This window comes from Enhydra lutris, unplaced genomic scaffold (assembly GCF_002288905.1).
Source record: "Enhydra lutris kenyoni isolate GAN:26980312 unplaced genomic scaffold, ASM228890v2 scaffoldscaffold96, whole genome shotgun sequence".
Lineage (NCBI taxonomy): Eukaryota > Metazoa > Chordata > Mammalia > Carnivora > Mustelidae > Enhydra > Enhydra lutris.
The window spans coordinates 4010008-4024932 of NW_019154180.1; the positions used below are offsets into that span (position 1 = coordinate 4010008).

Sequence of the window (14925 nt, forward strand, 5' to 3'; positions counted from 1 at the left end):
TCACTGGCCTGGGTCACCTACGAGAATACTGGGAAAAGAAGCGAAATCGATGAACTAAGTGGTCTGGATTGCATCGAGGTACTTTGTAGTTCCCTTTTCCAACAAATGATTTTAGACAACATCTCCTCTTAATATGAACCACGTAATTTCATTCAGACAAAATGCTTTGATGACTTGAGAAAATAAGAGTATGAATGTTTCTAGCATTGTATAGTTGGGATTGGAGGTAGATGTAGAACTATGGTTAGGTAGCTTTTCTTCTGTTTTTATTGAGTGATTAATATTTTAAAATTTATTTTAAGCAATCTGTACACCCAACATGGGGCTTGAACTCATGACCCCAAGATCAAGGATCACATGGTCCATTGGCTGAGCCACCCAGGTGCCCCTCTTCTTTTGTTTTTACAGTATCTTTTGGGGACACCTGGGTGGCTCAGTCAGTTAAGTGTCTAACTCTTGGTTTTGGCTCAGGTCACGATCTCATGGGTCGTGGGATCGAGACCCACATTGGGCCCCATGTTCAGAGTCTGCTTGAACATTCTCTCTCTCCCTTTCCCTCTGCCCCTCCACTTGCACTCTCTCTCAAATAAACACATCTTTTAGGAAAATCAAGTATTTGATAAAAAACTTACTAACCAAACAACACAGTTTGTTCTGAAAAGATTGGGAAATGCAGCTAGATGAAAATCAACATGAAAATCAATAACGACAATAGTAATAATAATTACAATCACCCATTTACCACCACAAGAAGATAACCAATGTCTAATACTTTGGTTAGATCCTTAAAAGCTTTTTAAACTTTTTTTTAATTTATTTATTTGACAGACAGAGATCACAAGTAGGCAGAGAGGCAGGCAGAGAGAGAGGAGGAAGCAGGCTCCCTGCTGAGCAGAGAGCCCGATGTGGGACTCGATCCCAGCACCCTGGGATCATGACCGGAGCCGAAGGCAGAGGCTTAACCCACTGAGCCACCCAGGCGCCCCTACATATAGTTTTTTTTTTAAATTAATTTTTTTGTTTGTTTTTAAGTAGGCTCCATGCTAGTGGAGATGGGGCTTGAGCTCACCCCGCAGAGATGCAGGCCCAGACTGACATCAACAGTCTGATGCTTAGCAGACTGAGCTACCCAGGTGACTCTAGTTTCTAATAACAAATTAGTTTCAGTTGTATATCCTCTCTTATAATCTGCGTTTTCCCACTCAGTATTTCATGAACAGGATTCCATGGAATTATCCTCTACAACAACTTTTTGGTGACCATATAATACTCATTGTATGAACATTCGGTGCTTTCGTTAACCAGCCAGTAACCATGTAAGTTTCATGTATTTTTTCACTATTATAAATAAACCATATTAAAAACTCCTTATACACGTTTCTTTGCATACTTGTTAGCTGCAGTCAGCGTCCCTGATCGCCACCAGCACCCTGGAAGATGAAGGCTTCCATGTTGATTTCCTCAGGCAACAAAGCAGCTAGTGCTGTATCAGCCCAGATAGAGGGTAAGAGGCACAGAGAAACTCCTCCCAGTCTTTACAGTGAAATGTATTTTTTTTTAAACGATTCTCTTTATTTGAGACAGAGAGAGCACGAGTAGTGGGGAGGGACAGTGGCAGAGGCTGAGCAGGGAGCTGGATTCGGGACTTGATCTCAGGACCTTGGGATCATGACCTGAGCCAAAGGCAGACGCTTCACAACTGAACCATCCAGGCACCCCACTGAAATGTGTTTTTAAATCAGTATTATTGGGGCACCAGGCTGGCTCAGTTGGTGGGACATGCAACTCCTGATCTCGGGGTTGTGACTTCAAGCCCCACATTGGGGGTACAGATTACTTAAAAATAAAATCGTTTAAAAAAATCCAGTATTATTGAGAGTCTGCTATGTGCCCAGTATCAATTGCCAATTTTTCCTGGGACTTTATGTGCCATTTATGACTATAGACTCAAACCTGCCTTTATTACTGTAACACTTAAAATTATACCTCGAAGCATTCTTTTCCTGTTGTGCGATTTCGGTCTCTTCTACAAAGTGGTTATTTCGTGCCCCCTGCATCTATCAGTTTTCCCTTTAATACCACTTTCCCTAAGGTATTTTTAATAACTAAATAAGGTTTTTAAATAAATTAAGTCTATTTAATGGTGTTGGCTTTCCTAAACCCTGTCTTCCCTATCTCCTTTTGTATTTTTTCATCCATGTCTTCTTTCGTTTTACTCCATCTTGCCTTTCCTCTTGCCCTCACTGTCCTCACTGGTGTTTCTTTCCCCAGCCAGCTTGCTTGTCCCCAGCAAGGGCTTTCATTGCTCTTCTCCCCAGGTTGAGGCATCGACTTCAAAGAAGGAAGTCCTTCCTTGGGCGTGTTGTGGGTTTTATCTCCCCCAAAGTCCTCCTGAGGCTTCTGAGGCGGGAGTTTGAGTCACAGGGAGGAGAGATTCGGAATCAGATAGCTCTCCACTTGTGTCCCGCCTTCTCTCGTTGGGCAACGTGGCTTCATTTTTCCTGCCCTGCATGGGGTACAGCCACCCTGTAGGGCACAAGGACACTCGCCACTCAGGCTCCCCCTTGAGAGCAGCCTGATTTCTCTGGCTGCTGGGAGTGTCGTCCACACCCAGCCTCTATAAAGTGACAGCCATTTCAGGGGCGCCTGGGGGGGCTCAGTCGGTGAAGTGTCTGATTCTCGATTTCTGCTCAGGTCGTGAGCTCAGGGTCCTGGGATAGAGCCCCCGCATCGGGCTCCGTGCTGGGTGTGGAGCCCGCTTGAGTTTCTCTTGCTCTCCCTCTCCTGCTGCCCTGCCCTCCCCTGTTCTCGTGTGCTCTCTCTCAAAAAAAATTTTTTTTTTTTTACCCTTTTCAGGCTAACGGGGACAGCTCTGATGGGGTCAACCAAGGCTTTGCTGGGCTTGCAAAGCAGTATGACCTTTCCCTTCCTGTCCCTACGCTCCACAGGTGTTGGCCCCTGACAATTAACCCTAACCCTGAACACAGCACTCCCGTCTCACAACAGTGGACTCGTGGCACGACTTTATCACGAGACTAAAATCCCATTTATCACTGTACCCAGCTCAAAGTCCAGAGTACCTGGGTGAGGCTTGCTTCTCTCCAATCTGGGTGCAGCTGCTCTTGGTTTGAGTAACGTATTAAGAAAAACAAGTTATCTGTGGCTCTCCACACGCCCAGTACAAAGACAGAGCAGGAGGAGTATACCCACCACAAATATTCCCATTTGGAGAAAGGAATATGGGAGACACACAGCAGCCATTTGCTCTGTAAGTGCTCCTGTAGCCCTGCTGGGCACACATACTGATTAGGCCCGAGCCACTTTGTAGGAGAAGCTCTGTGGCCTGCTGCCCACCTTCTGGGAGGTTCTTCCCAGCCATTATTCTCTGGGACTGGAAGATGCCATCCTAGGAAACTTCGAGGCCTATATCCTTCTCATGGAAGACCAGAGGTCCAAGTCCTGTTTTAAGACTCATTTAATTCTGGCTCATGGTTTCTTAGGTAAGAAGCTTCTCTCAAAAACTTACCTGACATCTGTTTGGCTCCGACCGGTTCTGTGTATCAGCAACCATACCCAAGGTCGTTTCCTAGATGAGGTTCTTGGTCCCATGATCATCTGAGATTATCAGGAGTCTTAGGTGGGGATGCCACACCCTTAGCTGATCTTTGCCCTCAGTCGTTTTATTAGGCTGTGCAGTTCAAACAACCCTTGAGCATACTTCCATAGGTTCCCCACTTGGACTCTGTCTCCCACTGTAACACTGACCCACCAGACAGTTCTTCTGTTGTCTCATTCCTCTGTCTCACTAGCAACCAGGACAGAGACAGGCAAGTAGTCATCTCTCAGTAAATTCTGATTGGATTAATAAAATTAAGGTTTTTCTACCTATCTTTATTTTGTTAACTATTTCAAGGATCTCTTCGATTTCATATGATTTATATAAATATTGTGGCAAATTTTGAATTTGTGGCCCTGGAAAACATAGTTAATTGTATATTTTCCATGTATAATTCCTAAACCAAAGGGAAAGATAGTTAGGAGTTAATGGGAGTTAATGAAGTTAGTAAAAAAAAAATCAGTTAGAAACACTGGTTATTGAATGTCACCTGTAAGTTGTTGCTAATGGATGGAGTGGGCTGGATAAAACAACCATGACATTCCTTAAAACTTACCCTTAATTCTAGATGTATAGGCTGGTGGGGAGCTTGATTGTTCTGTCTCTCCCTCAGGGTCCCCTCTCCCTCCCTCTCCTCATCCCACAGCATCTTACGTGAGGCAGCAGAGGACCCCCATGACAGCTATGGCAGGAAGAAAAGCAAAAATAGCAGCTGGAGGCACAGAGCTCCTGATGCGATCCCACAAGTAATCTCTGAAGTTGCTAAGCCAGAACCTGTGGTGTTCTGCAGAAAAAAGCACGGATGTCCAATGAGGAGAGATCAAGTACATGAGAAGGCTGTAATGGGAACCCTGATCCAAGTTCAAGTCATTTTCTCAGATATCATGATCTTATAGTTGCCCAGAGCCCATATTCTTTTTTTTTTTAATTTATTTATCTGACACGGAGAGGGAGAGCACAAGCAGGGGGAGCAGCAGAGGGAGAGAGAAGCAGGCTTCCCGCCGAGCAGGGAGCCCAATGTGGGACTGGATCTCAGGACCCTGGGATCATGACACAAGCCAAAGGCAGATGCCCAACCGACTGAGCCGCCCAGGCACCCCCAGAGCCTATATTCTTAACTACTTTGTGGTGAAGCCTCTAAGTCATTCAAGGGATTTGCATTTAAAAAAGGTACTCTCAGATGGATATCATCTTTGCCCCCTTGTATGAAACCCCTCCTCCCAAACAACTGGAATTATCCCTTTGTCCTCAGGGAGCCTTTGTCATATCTCACAGAAGACCTGTGTCTCTGGGTTTGGCCATCTGTGAACTCCTACTCCACATCCTTCTGTGAAACAGTTGCTGGGTTAGGGCTTATTGATCTGAATTGACCAAACCAGAATAGTCTGCTTTACTATGAACTCTATTTTTCTTTTTTCTTTTCTTGGCTGTTTTTAAAGATTTATTTATTGGGATGCTTGGGGGGCTCAGTCGGTGAAGCATCTGCCTTTGGCTCAGGTCACAATTCCGGGGTCCTGGGATGGAGCCCATGTGGGGATCCCTACTCAGCGGAGAGCCTGCTTCTCCCTCTCCCTCGGTCCCTCCTCCTGCTTGTACTCTCTCACTCTGTCAAATAAGTCAATAAAATCTTTTAAAAAATAAAGATCTTATTGATTTATTTGAGAGAGAATGAGAGACAGCATGAGCGGGGGGAGGGGCAGAGGCAGAGAGAGAGAATCCCAAGCAGACTCCCCACCAAGCATGGAGCCCTATTAGGGGCTTGATCCCAGGACCCTGAGATCATGACCTGAGCTGAAATCAAGAGTCAGCCACGTAACTGCCTGAGGCACCCAGGAGCCCCTGTGAACACTATTTTTCACCAATACAAAATCAGCTTTTCCTGACCTGAGACCTGAGTCTTATGTCTCACAAAGATAACAGGAACATTGATCCTAACAGCAAACAAACCTCTTGAGCGTGGTTTTGACCCTGCTTTGTCTTGCATCCCAATAGCAGATGAAAGTGGTGTCGAGGAAGCAGCAGTCTCCACCAATACACAGCTCAAGGAACTCATCAGAAACGCAATGTTCAGCACCTTCCAGGGCTCCATGAATTCTCTGTAGAGTCACTCAGCTGTACTCCTAGCTCATCTAGTCAAGGGGAGATGTCCTTTTCCTTGGCTCTTTCCAAAGCAGCTTTGTCTGAAAAGTTAGAAAATGGTGGGGTTTTGTTTTGTTTTTTTAGAGAGAGTGAGCAGCAGGGGAGAGGCAGAGAGAGAGGGAAAGAGAGAGAGAGAGAGAGATCTCAAGCAGACTCCACAGTGAGTGCGGAGCCCAACGTGAGGCTCTGTCTCACGACCCTCAGATCATGACCTGAGCTGATATTAAGAGTTGGACACTTATGGGGGCATCATGTTGCCCGATTTCAAGCTTGGGATCACCAAGACAGCATGGACTGGCACGAAAACAGACACATAGACCAATGGAACAGAACAGAGAGGCCAGATATGGAGCCTTAATTCTATGGTCAACCAATCTTTGACAAATCAGGAATGACTATCCAATGGAAAAAAAGATAGGCTCTCCAATAAATGGTGCTGAGAAACTGGACACCTATATACAGAAGAATGCAACTGGACCATTCTCCTACACCACACACAAAGATGAACTCTAAATGGATGAAAGACCTCAACATGAGACAGGAAGCCGTCAAAATCCTAGGGGAGAGCACAGGCAGCAACCTCTTTCAAGACATGTCTCCAAAGGCAAAGGAAACAAAAGCGAAAATGAACTTTTGGGACTTCATCAAGATCAAAAGCTTCTTCACAGCATAGGAAATAATCAACAAAACAAAGAGGCCACCCACAGAATGGGAGAAGACATTTATAAATGACACTACAAAGGGCTGATATCCAAGATCTGTAAAGAACTCCTCAAACTCAACACCCAAAAAACAAACAATAACGTCAAAAAATGGGCAGAAGACATGAACAGACACTTCTCAAAAGAAGACATACAAATGGCTAATAGACACATGAAAAAATGCTCAATATCATTAGCCAAGGGAGATTCAAATCGAAACCACATTGAAATACCACCTTACACCAGTTAGAATGGCCAAAATTAACAAGGCAGGAAACAACAAGTGTTGGAGAGGTTGTGGAGAAAGGGGAACCCTCTTACACTGTTGGTGGGAATGCAAGTTGGTGCAGCCACTTTGGGAAACAGGGTGGAGATTCCTCAAGAAATTACAAATAGAGCTTCCCTATGACCCTGCCATTGCACTACTGGGTATTTACCCCAAAGATACAGATGTAGTGAAAAGAAGGGCCGTCTGTACCCCAATGTTCATAGCAGCAATGGCCACAGTCGCCAAACTGTGGAAAGAACCAAGATGTCCTTCGACGGACGAATGGATAAGGAAGATGTGGTCCATATACACTATGGAGTATGATGCCTCCATCAGAAAGGATGAATACCCAACTTCTGTAGCAACATGGACGGGACTGGAGGAGATTATGCTGAGTGAAATAAGTCAAGCAGAGAGAATCAATTATCGTATGGTTTTGCTTATTTGTGGAGCACAAGGAATAACACAGAGGACATGGGGAGATGGAAAGAAGTGAGTTGGGGGAACACGGAGGGGGAGATGAACCATGAGAGACTGTGGACTCTGAGAAACAAACTGAGGGTTTTGCAGGGGAGGGGTTGGGGGGTTGGGAGAGCCTGGTGGTGGGTATTAGGGAGGGCACAGATGATCTGCATGGAGCACTGGGTGTTATACTTAAACAATGAGTCTTGGAACACTGCATCAAAAACTCATGATGTACTCTATGGTGACTAACATAACATGACAAAAAATAAAATAGAAGAAAAGATAAAAACATAGTTCTGGACAATGAAGACTAACAGAAATCTGTTGGGTAGCATCTGGGAAGACTTTTTGCCATTTTTCTCTTTTTGCTCCTTGAACATTGTTTAAGGATTACCTGAGGTTGGAGCAGCCATCTGTGACCACGAGGCAATGTATGTGAAGGAAAGGCCAAGATGATGACGTCTATTTTGGCTCTGCCAGTTTCAAGTTACTAAACAAACACCTCCATCTGCCCACCTCTAGGCTTCTTGGTATGAGAAAAATAACCCCTATTTGAGCCGTTCTAATTTGGACTCTCTTTTTTTAAGGATTTTATTTATTTATTTGAGAGAGAGAGAGAGAGAGAGAGAGAGAGAGAGAACAAGCAGGGTGAGAGGCAGAGGGAGAAGCAGACTCTCCGCCAAGCAGGGAGCTGGACACGGGGCTCGATCCCGGGGCTCGAACCCAGGACTCCAGGATCATGATGACCTTAGCTGAAGGCAAACATTTCACCAATTGAGCCACCAATGTGCCCCCTATTTTGGACTTTCTATTACTTAAGACATTTATAACTAATACATTCATCTACTGTTTGACAGGACTTAAAGAGACCCATGTCAGGTGGGAAGCTGCTTACCTGAAAATTGACTTAGGGACAAGGGAATCAAAGAATTCAGTGAATTAGGCTTCAGTCTTCAGAGTGCAGTGGTCTGCGGAAGACACTGGTCAGAGTCTCCCCCTAAAGTCTCTAAAATTCCAACTAGAACTCCACTGCTCCTTATGACATCATCTATGCATACGACCCTCCCCCCACCTCTCTCTGACAGCTAAACACAGAGCATCTTTTACTGCCTATGTACAAACATCTGTGTTTCCTTTTAGGCTTGAAGAATTCTCAGGTATTTTATTTGCCCCGTGGTGTCTACTGTACCTTACAACAGTGTACACATGACTTGAATGATCAAAATGACATTTCATATTAGTGGGGAAAAGAGAGATGGTTTAATATGATGATGGACTATTCATTTGGATGCATGGAAGGAAAGGCCCTACACACAAAAAGCAATAACTTCTAGATGGATCAAGGACTAAACAAAAATAAAACCATATACATATTTGAATAAAATATGGGTTAATGTTTTTATAATCTTGGTGTGGAAAAAGCTACTTTAAGCATGTCATAAAACCCCAAATCATAATTGAAAGTAATGATGATAGGGGCGCCTGGGTGGCTCAGTGGGTTAAAGCCTCTGCCTTCGGCTCAGGTCATGATCCCAGGGTCCTGGGATCGAGCCCCGCATTGGGCTTTCCACTCAGTGGGGAGCCTGCTTCCTCTTCTCTCTCTGCCTGCCTCTCTGCCTACTTGTGATCTCTGTCTGTCAAATAAATAAATAAATAAAAAGAAAGTACTGATGATAAATTTATTGCATAAAAAATGTAAAGCTTTCATAAAACAAAATATTGTAAAGAAATATAACTGATGAATGACAAATTAGGTAATACATTTCATAGCATATATGACAAATAGGTTAAGATCCTCAACACACAGAGAACTGTTACATGTTAATGCTTTTTTGTTTTGTTTTGTTTTTAAAAGATTTTATTTATTTATTTTCAGAGAGAAAGAGCGTGAGCGGGGCAGGGCAGAGAGAGAAGAGGAAGCAGGATCCCCACTGAGCAGGGAGGCTGATGTGGAGCTCCATCCCAGCACCCTGGGATCATGACCTGAGCTGAAGGCAGACACTTAACAACTGAGCCACTCAGGCACCCCATGAGTTAATGTTTTTTTTTTAAACCATTTTTTAAAAGATTTTATTTATTTATTTGACAGAGATCACAAGTAGGCAGAGAGGCAAGCAGGGAGCGGGGGGGGAGGGGAGCAGGCTCCCCGCTGAGCAGAGAGCTTGATGTGGGGCTCGATCCCAGGACCCTGAGATCATGACCTGAGCTGAAGGCAGAGGCTTTATTTAACCCACTGAGCCACCCAGGCGCCCCTGAGTTAATGTTTTTTAATATTTATTTATTTATTATAGAGAAAGACAAAGACAGAGAGAGTGAGAATGTGGGTGAATGAGTGGGGGGAGGGGCAGAGGGAGAGAATCCTCAAGCAGACTCCCTACCGAGTGCGGAACCCAACCTGGGGCTTAATCCCATGACCCCTGAGACCATGACCTGAGCTGAAACCAAGAGCTGGATGTTCAACTGACTGAGCCACCGAGGTACCCCATCTTACAAGTTAATTTTTAAGAAAAGATGATCACCTCCATAGAAGAACCAGCATAAATGATGTATTAGAATTCTATCAGAAAAACAGTGGATAAATTGTGGTATATACTATATAATGGAAGAGCATACAGTAATTAAAATGAGCCACTTGGGTATGCCTGGGTGGCTCAGTGGGTTAAACTTCTGCCTTCAGCTTGGGTCATGATCTCAGGATCCTGGGATCGAGCACCGTATCGGGTTCTCTGCTCAGTAGAGAGAGCCTGCTTCCCCCTCTCTTTCTGCCTGCTGCTCTGCCTACTTGTGACCTCTCTCTCTCTGTCAAATACATAAAATAAAATCTTAAAAAATAAAAGATAAATAAAATGAGCCACTAAAGAGGTGCCTGGGTGGCTCAGTCATTAAGCGTCTGCCTTTTGCTTGGGTCATGTCCCCAGCTTCCTGGGATCAAGCCCCTCATTGGGCTCTCTGCTCAGTGGGAAGTCTACTTCTCCCTTACACTCTGCCTGCCACTCCCCCTGCTTGTGTGCTTTCTCTCTTTCTGTCAAATAAATAAATAAAATTTTTTAAAAAACAGAGCCACTAGGAAACATATGCAATAAGGCCAGTTTCCAGTTTGGAGCTGTCTCCTGGTTCACATGGCAATTCTACTCGTAGGTCATTATCTGAAAGAATCATCATAGGGCATTTACATGCCCGACTTCAGTAGATTATGCCAGATTATCTCCTGAAATAAATAAACAGCAGAAGAGAGTGCCACCTGCTCCATATGCATTCGTCAATTGCACATACTGCAAATATTTCCTCCCACTCTGTGAATGAACAGAAGCTCCGAATTTAAATGTGGTCACATCGATCAATCTTTTCCTTCATGGTTAGTGGTTTTGGGGATGCTGTTTAAGAAACTTATCTATGACCCTCCTAGAAGTTTCATTTTTTGCTGGTCACAGAGGTTTAATTAACCTAAAACTGACTTCATTTTCATATAGAGCAAGGAAGGGGTCAAATTTTATTTCTTAAAAAATAGCTTTTTTTAAGTTTATTGATTTACTTATTTTTAGTAATCACTACCCTCAACGTGTACGACTCTGAGATCAAGAGTCACATTCTCTACTGACTGAGCTGGCTATGTGCCCCAAATTTCAATTTTCCACATGGATTTCTGATTGACCTGGTACTACTGTTCTGGAGAGCCATTTTATCATAAATCAAGTGTCCATATATAATGTGGGTCTACTTCTGGATTCTAATATGTTCCACTAGTCTATTGATCTGTCCTTGTGTCAATAGCACATTGTCTTAATTACTGTGACTTTGTTTTTTTTAAGATTTTATTTATTTATTTGACAGAGAGAGACACAGCGAGGGAAGGAACACAAGCAGGGGGAGAGGGAGAGGGAGAAGCAGGCTTTCCACCTAGCAGGGGGCCTGATGCAGGGCTCCATCCCAGGACCCTGGGATCATGACCTGAGCCGAAGGTAGACACTTAATGACTGAACCACCCAGGCTCCCCAATTACTATGGCTTTAAAATAAATGTTTCTGGGGCATTTGCCTGGCTCAGTCAGTAGAGCATGTGACTCTTTTTTTTTTTTTTAAGATTTTATTTATTTATTTGACAGAGAGAGATCACAAGTAGGCAGAGAGGCAGGCAGAGAGAGAGGAGGAAGCAGGCTCCCTGCTGAGCAGAAAGCCCGATGTGGGGCTCGAACCCAGGACCTGGGATCATGACCTGAGCCGAAGGAAGAGGCTTAACCCATTGAGCCACCCAGGTGCCCCGAACATGTGACTCTTGATCTCAGAGTTGTGAGTTTGAGCCCCATGCTGGGTATAGAGCTTACTTAAAAATAAATTAAAAATCTTAGAAAATGAAATAAAATAGGGTGCCTGAGTGGTTCAGTTGGTTAAGTGTCTGCCTTCAGCCCAGGTCATGGTACCAGGGTCCTGGGATCAAGTCCCACATTGGGCTCCCTGCTCGAGCAGAGAATCTGCTTCTCCCTCTGCCTCTCTCTCTGTCTCTCATGAATAAATAAATGAAATCTTTATAAATAAAATAAAATATCTGATATCATCTTATATCAGGAATATTTTGGCTATTCTTGGTCTTTTACATTTCCACATGCTTGATTCCACAATGAGAAAATGCTGGAATTTAGATTGAGATTGTGTTGAATCTAGAGATCTCTCTGTGAAGAACTGGCATCTTTGTAACATTGAATCTTCTAATTCCAATTATTTAGGTCTTTTAAGATATGTCTTAATAGGGGCACCTGGGTGGCTCAGTGGGTTAAGCCTTTGCCTTTGGCTCAGCTCATGATCTCAGCATCCTGGGTTCAAGCCCCACATCAAGCTCTTTGCTCAGCAGGAAGCCTACTTCCCCCTCTCTCTGCCTGCCTCTCTGTCTACTTATGATATCTCTCTCTTTCTGTCAAATAAATAAAATGTTTTTAAAAAGGTATCTCTCAATAAATTTTTATAAGTAGTCTCAGTCTTGGTTAGCACTACAGATAAAATTGTACCCTCAAAGTTTCTAGGAGCACTGTCAGTCATCACCCTGTGATGAGAAGGTCGAGGAAGAAGGGTAGAAATTGTTACAGTTATTTTATAAACAATAAAGTTAAGTCTGAATCTGTATCTTGTCATCATAAAGTTGGATTTCTATATAGTCTTTTCACTAAACTTCTCTTTTTTTTTAAAAAAAAGATTTATTTATTTGAGAGAGAAAGATGGAGAGAGAGCATGAGTGGGGAGAGCAGCAGGCAGAGGTAGTGGGGAGAAGCAAACTCCCTGCAGAGCAGGGAGCCTGATACAGGACTCAACTTGGGGCTGGATCCCAGGACCCCAGATCATGACCCAAGGTGAAAGCAAACTCCCAGTCGACTGAGCCACCCTGGTAGTCCTAAACTTGTTTAGAACATTGGAAGATAGACTTGTTTTAATATGGATCTTCCAAAGATTGTTGGCTTGTAACCTTGAGATTATGTTTGATAAAATGTTTGTAACAGAAAATTGTATTTGTTCACTTAGAGTTAGAGACTATATTTGTCATAGGAGAGTGAATTTGTTTCCTGATCTTCTGATAATTACCTTGCTATGATCTCAGTGCTTTTGTAAGTAACTCAATCAGCATTATAACATAGTGTGGGTTTTCTGGTGCTAGCAATAGTGTCTGTTATGCTACTTGACTAGGTTTATGCCAGTAAACGATGCACATTCTCATTCTTCTACGTTACCCCTGGAATTTAGCAAAGCCCCAGGCTGTGTTTTGTTCTGGTGTTTCTTTAATTTTGCTTTGCACTACGGGACTTGGATCCAAAGATTCGAGTTTGTTTGATGATTATTGTTATTTTATCCCAAAGAATTTTTTCCTACTGTTTTATTTGACCACATCCAATCGGATCTTTCAGGACCTTTCAATTTTTATTGTGGTAAGAACACTTAACATAGCTTACCCTGTGAAATGTTGAAGTGCCCAACACATACACAATATACAATATTGTACAGCACAGCTCTAGAACTTACTCACCTTGGAACACCCATTTCTCTTTCAGTCTCTCTATAAAGTCTTCTCCTGGATCAAGGCTCCATTTCTAATTTTTAGAATTTTATTTTACCTCTCATAAATGATCTCACTTTCTACCCTGACCTCAATTTAATCTGATTTTCTAACTCACTAATTTGGTTTTCAGAAGTCCATCCTGCTATTCTGTGTGTCTGCTGTTTTTTAATCATGTTCCGTGATCACCATACTGTCCTTCGTCAATTTTTGGTGCAGTGTTCCATGATTCCTTGTTGCCTGTCACAACACGTGCTCATTGCAGCTCGTGCCCTCCGTAAGTCCGTGTCCACATTTTTATTTCCAGGGTAAAAATACAGCTCTCGAAACCATCTTTTTGTATGTGCCAAGGTTTTATTTAAGTAGTTATTGAGGAAACCAGCAGGAAGACAAAAGGCCTGGGTGCAGGAGCATTGGAGAAATAGAGACACATCCAGTCGGTAGGGAAAGCCACAAGGGCACTAACCCACTCCCAGGAAATAAAAGCGTTATCACCTGTGGGGTTCACTTCTCTACCAGGCTGTTAAGGAAAACAATGTATTGATTTCTGCAATAACCTCTAACGTTACAGTCTTACAGAATTATAACCCTTTGTACCCTCGTGGGTCGTGGTCTGTGATCACACTGCGACAGCTACGCTGTGCTCCCCAGAAGGTCACGGCAGTGGCCAGCAGGATTGTTAGAAAACGCTCAAGCTTGGGAAAAAAGCATCTATTTTCTTACTTCTTCTGAGTTTGTAACACATTTTTCTCCTCCAAACAGGGTTAACCCTGTTTGCAAATTGCCAACCGTGGCGGCTTCCTGCCGCTGCTCAGTGGCCTGTCCTTGCCTCTAGCCGCCGCCGTCTGGGATATGCTGGTGGGAGAAGCCCCGGCGGGAGGCCCGGGGCAAGGTGAAGGCTCGTCTCAAGACGCCCATGGGTTCCCCTCGTTCCTCTGTGGGGATACCTGCCCTTCACAGCCCTGAGTATCAGCTTTCCCGGTCACCACAAATTTCAAGGGGATGCTGTCATTTTACACACGGGATCTTAACCTACTGCTTTACTTGTTGGCTAGAATTAAGGCCAAATGGCTCTACTGGTACATATTTCTGAGGTTAACTTGAACTCTTCAAAGCCATCCGCCCCTTCAAAACTCCGATCTGTGGACGCGCTGGTCAGCAAAGCGCGCCTGTGCATTCAGGTCCGTGCGGCCTGTGACCGGCAGGGACCGGCGCTCGTGCGCCCACCCACGCGTCTGTTTGCGGCGCGAGTCCGACCAACGGACGGAGGCAATCACAGCCGTCCATACCCACAGCTGTGAGGAGGCGAAAGTGACTTTTGGTGCTGGTTCTTACATTATGTGGTTTGCTGCTTGTTGAAATGACTTGCGTCTGGCTTCCCGGCGGCGGCAACGTGCCCCCCAGACGTGTGTTGCTCCAGGCCTCACCAAGAGAAGGAACACTTGAGTTTTATTTGAAATGTATGAAGCCTAATCTGAGGTGCTCACGTCACGAGATCTCCTGCCAACTTTAACAGCCTGTTTTTCCATAAAAGAGGAAGGGGTGGCCGTGGGCGGCCTGATCTGTCAGGAGGAGGCCGCTTTCCAGAAGGCTCCCTCCTTTCCTCGCGACGCGGGGAGCCGACCAATGTGGCAGGTCTGCTGGGACCGCACCGTTCACACACTCGGGACCGGAAGCTGGGGGCGGGGCTCGGGACCGGA

The 14925-nt window shown here is 44.4% G+C and overlaps 1 protein-coding gene across 1 annotated transcript; it reads right to left on the reverse strand.

Moving 5' to 3' along the window:
• LOC111139113 (small integral membrane protein 9) lies at positions 1 to 5705 on the reverse strand. The gene is made up of 3 exons (XM_022491264.1): positions 5564 to 5705; positions 4271 to 4400; positions 1 to 28 (listed from the first exon to the last, which is right to left on the reverse strand). The coding sequence occupies exons 1-3, from the start codon at positions 5703 to 5705 to the stop codon at positions 1 to 3; spliced, it is 300 nt and encodes a 99-aa protein (XP_022346972.1).
• Between the last annotated feature and the right edge of the window lie 9220 nt (positions 5706 to 14925).